The 13,451-nt window shown below is 41.8% G+C and overlaps 1 protein-coding gene across 1 annotated transcript in view; it reads left to right on the forward strand.

Moving 5' to 3' along the window:
* The window catches only part of PREP (prolyl endopeptidase), a 132,571-nt gene extending 124,193 nt beyond the window's left edge, over window positions 1-8,378 (forward strand). The window contains exons 14-15 of the mRNA XM_019967296.2: window positions 3,841-3,997; window positions 7,635-8,378. Of these exons, the coding sequence (XP_019822855.1) occupies window positions 3,841-3,997; window positions 7,635-7,929 (452 nt within the window). The 3' untranslated portion in view covers window positions 7,930-8,378. The remainder of the gene's footprint in view (window positions 1-3,840; window positions 3,998-7,634) is intronic.
* Window positions 8,379-13,451: the final 5,073 nt, after the last annotated feature.

Here is a 13,451-nt window from a genome sequence, read left to right on the forward strand (position 1 = left end):
CAACAAAATGAAAAGGCAGCCTACTGAACCTGAGAAGGTATTTACAGACAATATGTCTGCTAAGAGCTTAATGTCCCCAATAGCCTAAGAACCCATAGAACTCAACACCAAAAACAGTTAACAATGAGCGGAGGGCCTAAGTAGACATTTTTCCAGAGAAGATACACTTACGGCCAATAGACACATGAAGATATGCTCAGTGTTATTAATCATCAAGGAAATGCAAATCAAAACCACAATGAGACACCGCCTCACATCTACCAGTAGGACTAGTATCCAAAGGACAACAAATAATCAGCGTTGACAAGGATGCAGCGAAAGGGAACCCTCACACACTGGTGGGAATGTAACTGTTCTCCACTATACGGAACAGGATGAAGGCTCCTTAAAAAGTAAAAATAGAGCAGCTGTATGATTCAGCAGTTCCACTTCTGGGCAGTTTTTTTCAAAGAAGTCAAAACCACTAATTCAAAAAGATATGTACCCTGATGTTCATTGTAGTATTATTCACAATGGCTAAGATATGAAAGCAACCTAAGTGTCCACTGATAAATTAATGGACAAAGAAGATTTATATGTATAATATACACACAGTGGAATATTACTCAGCCATAGAAAAGAATGAAATCATGCTATTTGCAACAACGTGAGTGGACCTAGAGGGTATCACGCTAAGTAAAATAAGTCAGAGAAAGACAGTTACCGTGTGATTTCACTTACATGAGAAATGTAAAAACACAGTTGAGCAAACAGACTAATAATAGATACAGAAAAATTATTGGCTGCCAGAGTGGAGTGGGATGGAAAGATGAGTGAAATAAATGAGGGCAATTGAGAGGTACAAACTCTGTGATAAAATATCTCAGAGATATACTATACAGACAGGGAATATAGTCAGTATTTAAAACCTTTGTGTGATGAGATGGTAACTAGGCTTATGGTGATCATTTTGTGATGCATAAAAATACCAAATCGCTGTTTTACACCTGAGACTAATACACTTTATGTCAGTTATACTATAATTTAAAGAAAAAATAAATTGAGAAAGGATGTGGATAATATTCTTAAATACCAAATAACCACAAATTTATCTATTCAACAAATATGTACTGAGCAAGTGCTGGGCATTTTTTCAGATACTGGAAATATGTCGGCAAATGAAACAGACAACACCTTCATGGAGCTTTCATTCTAGTTGGTTGAGGCAGGCGACATGACATGCCTAAGGCCAGCATGCGGCCCAGAGACCCGTGTCTGCGGCTAGGCACAGCGAGCAAGGGCGAGTGATGGGAGAAGTCAGGGATGGTGGGAACCTACACCAGGCAGGACCTCACTGCTGTCAGAGAGAACACAGTTTACTCTGAAATGAGAAGCCTTTTGTGAGTTTTGAGCAGAGAAGTGGCATATAACTTGACATGTTTTAAAGTCAGGATCATGGATTGATCCATTGCTATGTCAGGGTAGGCAGAAGAGGCAAGGACAGAAAAGCAGGAGACCAGCTAGGTGGCTTCTGTCTCAGTGAGAGAAGATGCTGGCACGGACCTGGGTGTGATGATGGAAGTAATAAGTGATCTGATTCTTAGTATATTTTGAATTTGAGCCAACTAAGTTTTCATATGAATTAAACAAGTATTAATATAAAAGAAAGAACAACTTAGGGTGATCTAAACTATTTAATGGGATGTTGAAAGTTGTTGATTTTACTAGTGGGAGAATTGTGTTGTAATTTACTGGTTCATCCAATAAGTCCATTTTTGGAGTTGTATTTTCAGGAATTGGTTTATGCCTTTTAATAAACCAGGTCCTTTATGGGACCTTCAGAGATAGAGTTTGTCCATCAAGATGCTAAAGTGCTTCTTTAAAAGAACATCTTCCTGCCCCTCCCATCTCTGAGTGGGGAGGAGAAGATCTAGGACTCAGAACTTGGTATCTGAATAAGCACTGACATCTAAACTGCAGTGGGAACTCATTCTTGCCAGAGGCAGGAAAAGTTCACATCTCTTGACTAACTCCTAGTCATGCCGGCTTCGACGTTGCTTCCTCCCAGAGCCTCCCCAACTTCATTATGCTGGCCTACACCCTTCTTCTGTAGTGCCCGCACTTTCTCAACGAAGTGAATGCCACACTGTAATTGCCCATTCACTTCTTTTATCTTTCCCACTAAATTATTCACGGACATATCCCCAGGCCCCATGCCTAGTACAAGGCACATGGCAGATGTTCAATAAACATTTATTGAATTACCAAAAAAATAATTTTTTTTAAGTATACAAAGAAGAGCATTTTTAAAACAGGACAAGAAAATATGTCAGTATCTGACAGAGCTCGGAACGGGGTCTTAGGCTCTGTTCTGCTTCGAGCTATACCTGTATCAACTGTTGCTGTTTACAACACTTCTGATGCCAAATGCAGGAAGGGGTTGGGGGGTGGGTCCCACACCAACCAATACTCCCAGCTCTCCAGACACCAACTGGGTGTCGCACAATTCAGTTCCATTCTGACACTACCCAGAGTTAGCACAGACCCATAGGACAGTCCCCACTGCAGACACCAATCACAAGTCCTGGACTTCTCATATTACTGATTGATTGCTATAAATTGGGGTTTCCCAGGTCCCCCTCCTCGAGTTAAATAATTTGATAGAACTCAGGAACATTCTTAGGGCTTCCCTGATAGCTCAGGTGGTAAAGAATCTGCCTGCAATGCAGGAGATCCCAGTTCAATTCCTGGGTCAGGAAGATCCACTGGAGAAGGGATAGGCTACCCACTCCAGTATTCTTGGGCTTCCCTTGTGGCTTAGCTGGTAAAGAATCTGCCCTCAATGCAGGAGACCTGGGTTCAATCCCTGGGTTAGGAAGATCCCTTGGAGAAGGGAAAGGCTACCCACTCCAGTATTCTAGCCTGGAGAACTCCATGGACTGTATAGTCCATGGCGTCACAAAGAGATGGACATGACTAAGTGACTTTCACTTTCAGGACCACTCTTATATTTACCAGTTTGTTATAAAGGATAAAACTTGGGAACAAGTCAGAGGAGCTGTATAGCTGGGGCAGGTGCGTGCCAAGCCTCCATGCCCTGCTAGTGCACCACGGTCCCAGCACCTCCATGTGTTCACCAACCCAGGAGCTCTCAAACTCCATTGGTTTTTATGAAGGTTCTGTTATACAGGCTAGATTGATTAAATCAGTAGCCATGAATCACTATCTCCAGCCCCGCTGCTCTCCCCAGACGTCAGGGGTGGAACCCAAAGATCCAATCCTCCTATCACATGGTTGGTTCCTTGGTCAACCAGCCCCCATCCTGAAGCTGTCTAGGAACCCAGAAAGAGCTGCCTCATTAGCATGAACTCAGATATGGTTGAGAGGCATTAGTTATGAATTATGAAAAATACTGCTCTCACCTTGTCACTCAGGAAACTCGCAAGGGTTTTAGATCTGTTCTGGGAACCAGGGACGAAGATTAAATAGGTATTTCTTACTCTGTCACAATATCACAGGCTAGTTTTGAGATCCCACATAAGTTTGTTAATATCCTGCATCACCTGTGAAAGCAGCTAGGGATGGGAGCAGCACAGATTTTACAGAACGTCCAAGAGGTTTTCATGAAGAGTTACGTGTCCACTACTGATGAAAATATTCCACCCCTCGGATATATACTAGAAGCTGGGGAAAGCTTGTAGACTCTTGGGCAAGTGATTTCTGATAGTTTCTTCCTGTGCTATTGGGAAAAAAGACCATCAGGATTCAGAAAACATTTAAGTGTTGTTTTGTTCTCTTTCGGTTTTGTTTATGACAGATGTTTAACGATGGGCGACCTGCTTTTTCTATCTTGATTTTTAGCTACCTGTGCCAATCAGCGTCCTGACCTCTTTGGTTGTGTTATTGCCCAAGTTGGAGTAATGGACATGCTGAAGTTCCATAAGTATACCATTGGCCACGCCTGGACGACTGATTATGGGTGCTCAGACAACAAACAACATTTTGAATGGCTTATCAAGTAAGGTTTTGATTCATATTGATGTATTTGTGTTGCTAACGATTTGATGTCAGAATACTGAACATAGTCAAAAGGGAATGTTTGACTGTCCCCTTCAGTATCTCATGTTTACAAGGAATTCACTGCAAAAGTAGGCTACGTGGTGGGGATACTTATCTGTCTTCCTAGTTCTGATCTGGTCTTGAACAAAAATAACAAGGATGTGATGGCAGAATTCTAAAGACAGTCCCCCAGGATTCCTGTCCCCCCTGGTTCTTCAGTGGTTGACTGATCTATGGACCGCTCTGCAGGGACTTTGCAGATTAAATGAAGATTACTAATCAGCTGACCAGAATGGAAAAATTGTCCTGGATTATCAAGAGGGCCTAATCTAATGACAAACCCTTAAAGGCAGGACACTGTCTCTGGCGAGAAGAGTCAGGGATGCAGCAGAAAAGATGAGAGAAACTGGAAGCACGAGGAGACCCAGACCCACCATTGCTGGCTTTGAAAATGGAGGAAGGGGGCCTTTACAAGCTGATATCACCCCCAACCAACAGCTGGCAAAGAAATGAGGACCTCAGTCCTACAGCCTTGTGGAGCTGAATTCTGCCAACAACTGAAATGAGTCCAGAAGTAGATTTTTCCCTAGAACTTCTTAATAAGTGCCCAGCTAGCCAACAACTTAACTTCAACCTTGAGACAGCCAGAGAACCCAGGCAAACCAACTCAGACTTCTGACTTATTATGAGATGAGAAATCTGTGTGGTTTTTGTTGAGCCAGCAATTAAAAACTAATTTTTAAAAAGGTATCATTATAACATTATATATATATGTGTATATATAGGCTTCTTTTTCTCAATTAAAAAATAAGGAAATAGGACTATATGCAATTACTACTGCTGCTGCTAAGTTGCGTCAGTCGTGTCTGACTCTGTGCGACCCCATAGACGGCAGCCCACCAGGCTCCCCTGTCCCCGGGACTCTCCAGGCAAGAACACTGGAGTGGGTTGCCATTTCCTTCTCCAGTGCATGAAAGTGAAAAGTGAAAGTGAAGTCGCTCAGTCATGTCTGACTCTTAGCGACCCCATGGACTGCAGCCCACCAGGCTCCTCCATCCATGGGATTTTCCAGGCAAAAATACTAGAGTGGGGTGCCATTTCCTTCTCCAGGGAATTTCCCTGACCCAGTGTTGGAACCCACATCTCCTGCCTTGGTAAGTGGATTCTTTCCCACTGAGCCACCTGAGAAGCCCATATTTGAAACTACTGCATTATTGAAATATTTATATCCCTCAACCACTTCGGCGATAACGGTGAGAAAATGGCAAACATCTAGATTCTCAAGACTGTAAGCTGCATTCTTCTTTGGCTCTTGATTCTGTTTACTTCCCGCAGCAGGGATCTGGGGAGTTTTACCAGCGGTATTAAGGGACTGCCCTTGGAATAGCATCAGGAGCCTGTGTCCCCTGTCCCAGTCTTCTCAGTCAACTATAGATTTTGATACAGTAACTTCATTTCTCAAGTCAGGTTTTTTTTCCTTCATTTGATGTGCTTTGTATGGCTAGTTCTCCACTTAGATATTTGGCTAAAATGACTTGGATTTTTTTTAATTGAATACTTTCAAACTACTAAATTCTGTTCTGTAGGAGGGGGAAAAGTTTAACTTTAAAAATATACAAGTAACCCCACTGACACATCCTGGTGAAAGCTGAATATCTGAAGGAGTCATAGTTCAAATTAACTTAGAGAAAATAGGCACTTCGGGAGTGAGGTCCCATTTGTACTCAGTTGAAAAGACTGAATTAATTGTATGTTGAAGGCAACAAAATAGTCACTGGATCCCAATACTTCTAAAATTAATTTGAAAGCAATAAAAGAGAGTTCTTAATATTTTTTCTGTCAAGACATCAGTGATACTCCTATTTCAGACCTTAATTTTTCCAGCCTAGTACTCACAGGGCTGCATGTCCTCTCATCTGCATCCAGGTGAGCAGAGAACTGAATCCACTATACTGGAGGGGATCCCCCCGAAAAAAGATCTAGATTTCGAAGTTTGTCAATAGCTGGGATAAATAAAGCCTAACAGACTTTTTTTTTTCCTACAGAACTTCTCAGAATCTTTAATACATAGATGTGGTATGTGAATCTTGAGGTAGAGAGAGGTGTTATTCGTAAAAAGACTTTCAAGCTTGTTTTCCCACAGAACTAATCCTTATCTGGAGGACCAGGGTTGATCCAAAAATCCTCTGAAGTGAGATCAGAAAACAGATCCATTGTCACCCCCATCTTACCTGTTAGGAGACTAAACCCCAGAAGATTTTAGTCTTGACCTGGTTAACTGAGCAGAAATTTTACTATTTTTGCCTTTTCACTCTACAAAATAAAACTCTACTAAAATAGTTTATCCATTAATACTGAACACTGCAAAATAAGACAGCCTTATTCACTAAAAAGTAAAGAAGAAATACTCAAGAGATTTCTTTCACTTTACTTAATTAGCATCAAGCATTTAATCTGACTGTACTTAGTTTTTAAAAACCTTTTGTTAACTGCAAATTTATCTTGTGCTTCAGAAGGTTCCTCCAACACTAACTTTCTCACCATTGGCCAAGGTCAGTTTCTGCTGGACTGTGAGCCAGCAGGTCAGCGGCCCAGCTCAGGTTCTCTGTTTTCAGACAGAAACTAGGCCCGGGGCGGGGGACCTGTGTTCTTCCTAAGTCTATCAAGCTGAGATCAGAATAAAGATTTTATAGATACCAAACAGGCAGAAAGCTGCCGGACACTGTGGACTTCAAATTCTTCAACAAAAGAAAGGCTTGCACCTATTATATCCATAGTTAGTGATTTAAAAGAACAATCAGCAAGATGGGAGTCAGGAACTAAGAGATACAAACTACTGTGTATAAAATGAATAAGCTGCAAGGATGTGCTGTACAGCACAGGCAATAAAGCCATTATTTTATAACTTTAATTGAAGTATAATCTCTAAGAATATATTGAATTACCTGAAACTAATATTGTAAATCAACTATGAGTGAGTGAATTTGCCCAGTCGTGTCTGACTCTTTGCAACCCCATGGACTGTAGCCTACCAGGCTCCTCCATCCATGTGATTTTCCAGGCAAGAATACTGGAGTGGGTTGCCATTTCCTTCTCCAGAAGATCTTCCCAACCCAGGGATTGAACCCAGGTCTCCCACATTGTAGGCAGACGCTTTACCGTCTGAGCCACCAGGGAAGTCAGTATCAACTATACTTCAATTTAAAATGTTTTCTCATGTAATAATAAAGGGACAACCAGTCCACTTTGTTGCAGTGAAAAATTCAGCCTGAAGAATATGAAAATATTCACCTCAAGACAATCAGTTTGCATATAGTTTGGGTTGTTCCAGCAGCCCTGTGAGTTTCTTTCTTACACAGTCTTCCAAAGTGGGGACCAGATAAATAACAGGGCTCCCCAGCCTCCAATAGCCCTGGCCAGTCACAGCCCACCAATGTCTGCAGTGGTCACCTGGTCACCCAGGGACCAGCTGGTCACAGTCCTCACTGCTGATGAACGACACAGGTATCTGTGCCCACCAGTCCCGTGACTAACCTAGTGGAAACGCACAGCTCTCATTTTGATACCTGGCCTCACGGAATGCCTTTGCCTTTCAGATATTCTCCACTGCACAACGTGAAGCTGCCAGAGGCAGACGACATCCAGTACCCGTCCATGCTTCTCCTCACCGCAGACCATGATGACCGCGTGGTCCCGCTTCACTCCCTCAAGTTCATCGCCACCCTTCAGCACCTCGTGGGCCGCAGCCGGAAGCAGAACAACCCCCTGCTTATCCATGTGGACACCAAGGCGGGCCATGGGGCCGGGAAGCCCACAGCCAAAGTGATAGAAGAAGTCTCAGACATGTTTGCATTCATAGCACGCTGCCTGAACATCGACTGGATTCAGTAAATGGCATCTCTTTCTTCCTCCTCCGCCGCAGAAAACCTCAAGGGCTCTCACACCATTAAACCGAGAAACCACTGGGCGCAGCGCCTCCCCACATAAACACTATTCTGCACCCACGGGCTGCAGTTGACCAGAACTGCTGCAGGAATTTTATCTTTTCTAGGCTTCTCCTTTTTAGCAGGCCCTTGGCATTTCTTTCTCCACCCTGTGCAGGCACATGTTTTAAAAGGGGGGGGAAAAAGGCATGTTTGGATACATAGCTAATGGCAGCGAACACATTGTGAACATTAGATTGCTGAACTCAGAGTCGTAGTCGGGCATACTTCATATAGAGCACCTCAATGAAATTTGCTTCTATAACCATAACCAGTGTACCTTTAAATAAATGTGAGAATTGTTCTCATAAAAAGAGACTTCTTTCCAACAATAATAAATGTTATTTAAGAATGGGAGGTTTTTCTCTGGTTCCTTTGTATTGAGTGGCGACCCCAGAACTGCCATCCTTCTGCATGCATCATGTCACTTCTCTTTGGGAATAAGCAGTGAAGTCAGACTGTCAGCCCTGTGCTGAGGCTGAGTGCGTCCACCCAGCTCCCTCGTTTGTGCTGAGGAGGCTGTTAGAGGCAGCTCGCTGGCTTACGTGTTACCCCCTCAGACAGCTGATCCAGGCTCATCTGGTTTGGATGCCCCCTAAAAATCATTGGACCTAGGATTATTCACCTATTTGTCTGTCAGTTTGGTTACAGAGTATTCCTGGGAATCATAGTATAGAGGTTCATAAACAAAGAGACCACATGAGTGAATGGTCCAAACATATGTTATAATCAGAAATCTCAGCAACTGCCAAGCACTTCTTACCCCATAGACTACTTCCTGGAAATAAAACCAGTAATACTTTTTTAAAAGTTTTGGTGTCTCCCCAACCTTAAATCTTCAAGAGAAAGATAGACCATTCTTCAAACTTGTCCACATAAGGCATTTTGGGGAATATTTCATGAAATACCATTCCTTTGGGTATCATTTTGGGAAGCAGTAATCTAATTTATGAAAAAAAAAAAAAAAAACAGCTTCTTTGTCTTGCTTCATCTAATATCACAAAAGTTAATTACTATTTGTATAAAATAACCTTAAAAGATTACTTCATTGATAGCTTGTTCTTTCTCAGGTAAGTGCTATCTTCCAAAGTATACATATGTGTGCTTCTCCTGAGATCTCTACCTCTCAAACTGGTCTATGCCTGTCATTACATACAAGTACAGTTGAAATGTGGCTACATGTTTCGGCTTTTCTGGAGTCATGTTTTCTATTATTATTTGTTTAAATAAGCACTGCATATAATGCAGCTGTCACTGACAATATGATTATAAGCCACCCCCACCGCCCCACCCATCGCCAGAGAAGAAGGGTGCCAGTAGCCAGCAATGCATGCAGGGCCTGAGAGCAGCAGCAGCTACCTGCAGGGATGCTAACACTAGCTGACTGCCATGTTACCGTGTAACTGCGACCAATGTGACAGAAAAAAAAAAAAAAAGTATAGATTAGCTAAAGCAGCCTTTATCCTAGACCAGCCGGGTCATTTGAGGTGCAGGCAGCCAAGATGTACCCATTCAAGTTCAGAGCATTTTCAAGTTTGCCCAGAATCCACTTTCCCACTGAGGTTTTCTTCTTAACAGCAGAAACGGGAAGTATAATGTGTAGAGTCTTAGCTTCAGAAGAAATCAGGCCCAGGTTCAAATCCCAACTGTCCTTTAGTAACTGGTGATTATGAGGAATAAACAAGCTAATACAAGTGCCTAGCATATAACTGGACTCCATTTGGGAGTTCTCTTTCCCAAGCTGATTTTCATTTCTAGAGTTTAGCTGGGCAGCTGAGCCCACAAACTGAAGGTAGCTTTTTAAAACCTAAAATGCTGGATGACTTAGAGGCTGGGCTCCTCTCTGGGTCTCAGGGTGTCTTCCCTATTAGACATCACCTCTATATCCTATATTCTGTCCCTCTGCTCTGTCTTATGTTGTTCTATGGTGTTTTGAGGAAAAAGTCACATACATTGTCCAGGCAGTCTGCCTCGTCCCAGGGCCTTGAAAACACTCCAAGGGCATTTGCTACCTTAGTAAGATAAAGTCACATTTATGATGTTTATTATGTATGCACTTAGAATATTGTAAAACTTTGCAATTAGTCATGTTTCTTAATGCTCCCACTAAAGCTTAGGCAGTTACACAAAAATGGTGGAGCTGCTAGTATGAAAACTTACATTTCAACTAAGAAAGTGTCACCAATCACTCCATGTTTATCAGATAATTTTACCAGCCTTGGGGATTTCCCCGGGAAGACCACAGAGCTGATGCCCAGAAAGCTTACAGAGCCTCAGAGATGAGTTACCTTGAGGCCGGGAAGCTGTCAGAAGGCCACAGGTCGGACTGCAAGAAGGTCGGCAGCCAGGCCAATAGGAATGAGGACTGAGACCAATGAGTAAGAATACTGAGCTGTGTTTGCATCCATTCAAATTCTAGAGGCTGGGAGTGCAAAGAAAAAAAGTCCTGCCCTGACGAAGCTGACACTTCAGTGGGAGGAGACAGATGATAAACTGCCTCATTTAATCCCCTGTGCTCAAAGCATTCCAGGTGTGCAGAGATGTTTGTCCTCAAACATAAAACCACATACTACCATTACCCCCACTTAGCAAAGGTCCAGCTTCCCCAGACAGGAAGTAAGCGGCAGAGCAGTGAACCCTGGCAGCAGGACAATGGAGACAGCACTCTTACCCACTAGCCTAGTAAGAAAATAGAAAAGCATGAGGGGTCCCATTCAAGACGGTGACTAGAAGGTCCTGAACTTACCTCCTCCCACAGACACATGTAATCGACAGTTACATACAGAACAATGTGTTTTGAAAGAAATCCAATAACTAGATGAGCAACCCCAACACATCAGATGAACGAGAAGAAACGCACATCAAACCAGGTAGGAGAGGCAGAGACAGTCTTTCTATACACCCCACCCCTGACATGGCCACCCACAGTCAGGAGGAAACCCACCACTCCAAGCTTCTCCATGACGAGAAAATGGTTTGGACCATTTATCAGGCACTCCAGCTTTTAAGACTTGCATCTAAGAGATAAGCCTCCAAAATATTTAGCTTTGAAAGCCAATGGGACTTGCATCCATGAGACCCACCAAGATATAGCAAACAAGAAAACATTTTAAAATTTTCTCTTGGTTTTTGCCCTCTACGCATTATTTTTAATTTGAAAGATAAAAAGCCCTAACAGAATTTTATTAAATGTCTTTTTAAAATGTCTCACACCAGTCAGGATGGCCATCATCGAAAAGTCTACAAAATAAAAGCTAGAGAGGATATAGAGAAAGGGTACCCTCCCACACTGTTGGTGGGAATGTAAATCGATACAGTTTACATTGGTACTCTGGAAAACAATATGGAGGTTCCTTAAAAAGCTAAAAATAGTTACCATTTGATCCTACAGTCCCAATCCTGGGTACATATCCAGAAAAGACAAAAACTCTAATTTGAAAAGAAACATGCACCCCAATATTCACAGAAGCACTATTTACAATAGCCAAAATACGGAAGCAACCTAAATGTTCATTGACAGATGAATGGATAGAGAGTCCCCAAGGACTCCACACAAAAAGATCTAATAAATGAATTTAGCAAATATGAGATTAACTCTCAGAAACTGATTGCATTCACACTAACAATAAAATATCAGAAAAGGAATGTAAAAAAGAAACAATACTCAACATTGCATCAAAAAAAATATATATATGAATAAACCTGACCAAGTTTTATTTTATAGTTAAGAACTATAAAATATTAATAAAGGAAATAAAAGATGATTCAAAGAAAAGATATCCCATGCTCTTGGACTGAAATAATGTTGCTAAAATGGCAATACTACCCAAAGTAATCTACAGATTTAATTCAATCCCTATCAAATTGACCATGACATTTTTCACAGAACTAGATCAAATAATCCAAAAATTTATATGGAACCATAAAAGAACCAGAAATGCCGGAGCAATCCTGAGAAAAGAGACAAAGCAGGAGGGCAGGCATAAGCCTTTAGACTTCAGACAATCCAGCAAAGCCACAGTAATCAGAATAGGGTAGTACTGGTATAAAATAGACATATGGATCAATGGAACAGAATAGAGAGTCCAAAAATAAACTCACACACCTATGGTCAATTAATCTTTGACAAAGGAGCAAGAATATAAAATGGGAAAAAGTCTCTTCAGCAAGTGGTGCTGGGAAAGTTGGATGGCTGCAAGTAAATCAATCAAGTTAGAACACGCCCTCAGACCATGCACAAAAAATAAAATGAAAATGGCTTTTAAAGACTTAAATATAAGACATAACACCATAAGGCTCCTAGAAGACTATATAGGCAAAACATTCTCTGACATAAATTGTACCAATGTTTCTTAGGTCACTCTCCCAAGACGATAGAAATAATAACTAAAACATACAAATGGGACCTAATCAAACATCTAAGCTTTTGCACAGCACAGGAAACTATTTTTAAAAAAATGAAAATCTACGGAATGGGAGAAAATAGTTGCAAATGATGCAACAGACAAGGGCTTAATCTCCAAAATATACAAACAGCCCATACAACTCAACAACAACAAAACAACCCAACTGAAAAATGCGCAGAAGACCTTAACAGGCCTTTCTCCAAAAAAGACATACAGATGGCCAAACACGTGAAAAGATGCTAAACATCACTAATTATTACAGAAACGCAAATCAAAACCTACAATGAGGTACCACCTTACACAGGTCAGAATGGCCTTCATTAGAAAATCTACAAATATTAAAAGCTGGAGAGGATGTGGAGTAGAGGGAACCCTCCTACACTGTTGGTAGAAATGTACATTGGTACAGCAACTATGGAAAATAGGATGAAGGTTATCCTCAGAAAACTAAAATTAGAATTACCATATCATTCAGCAATCTCACTCGTGGGGGTATACCCGGTCAAAACTGTAATTCAAAAATATACATGTACCCCTGTGTTCACAGAAACGTGCTCAGTTGCTCAGTAGTGCCTGACTCTCTGTGACTCCATAGACTGTAACCTGCCAGGCTCCTCTTTCTGTGGGATTTCCCAGGCAAGAATACTGGAGTGGGTTGCCATTCATTCTCTTCTCCAGGGAACCTTCCTGACCAAGGATCAAATCTGCATCTCCTGTAATGGCAGGCAGATTTTTCACCATTGAGCCAGCTGAGAAGCCCTAAAAACCAGGGTAGCTACACCTGCAAATAACTCGTGAAGAAACAGTTTTGTAGGCTTGTTGTTGTTTTCTCTTACGTTAGAGTGTGTGCTCAGTTGCTCAGTCGTGTCTGATTCTTTGCAACCCCATGGATTGTAGCCCACCAGGTTCCTCTGTCCATGGAATTTTCCAGGCAAGAATACTGGAGTGGGTTGCCATTTCTACTCCAGGAGATCTTCATTCACCATAGCCAAAATGTGAAAATAACCTAATGTCCAGCAACAGA

Source organism: Bos indicus, chromosome 9 (assembly GCF_029378745.1).
Source record: "Bos indicus isolate NIAB-ARS_2022 breed Sahiwal x Tharparkar chromosome 9, NIAB-ARS_B.indTharparkar_mat_pri_1.0, whole genome shotgun sequence".
In the NCBI taxonomy this organism is placed as follows: Eukaryota; Metazoa; Chordata; class Mammalia; order Artiodactyla; family Bovidae; genus Bos; species Bos indicus.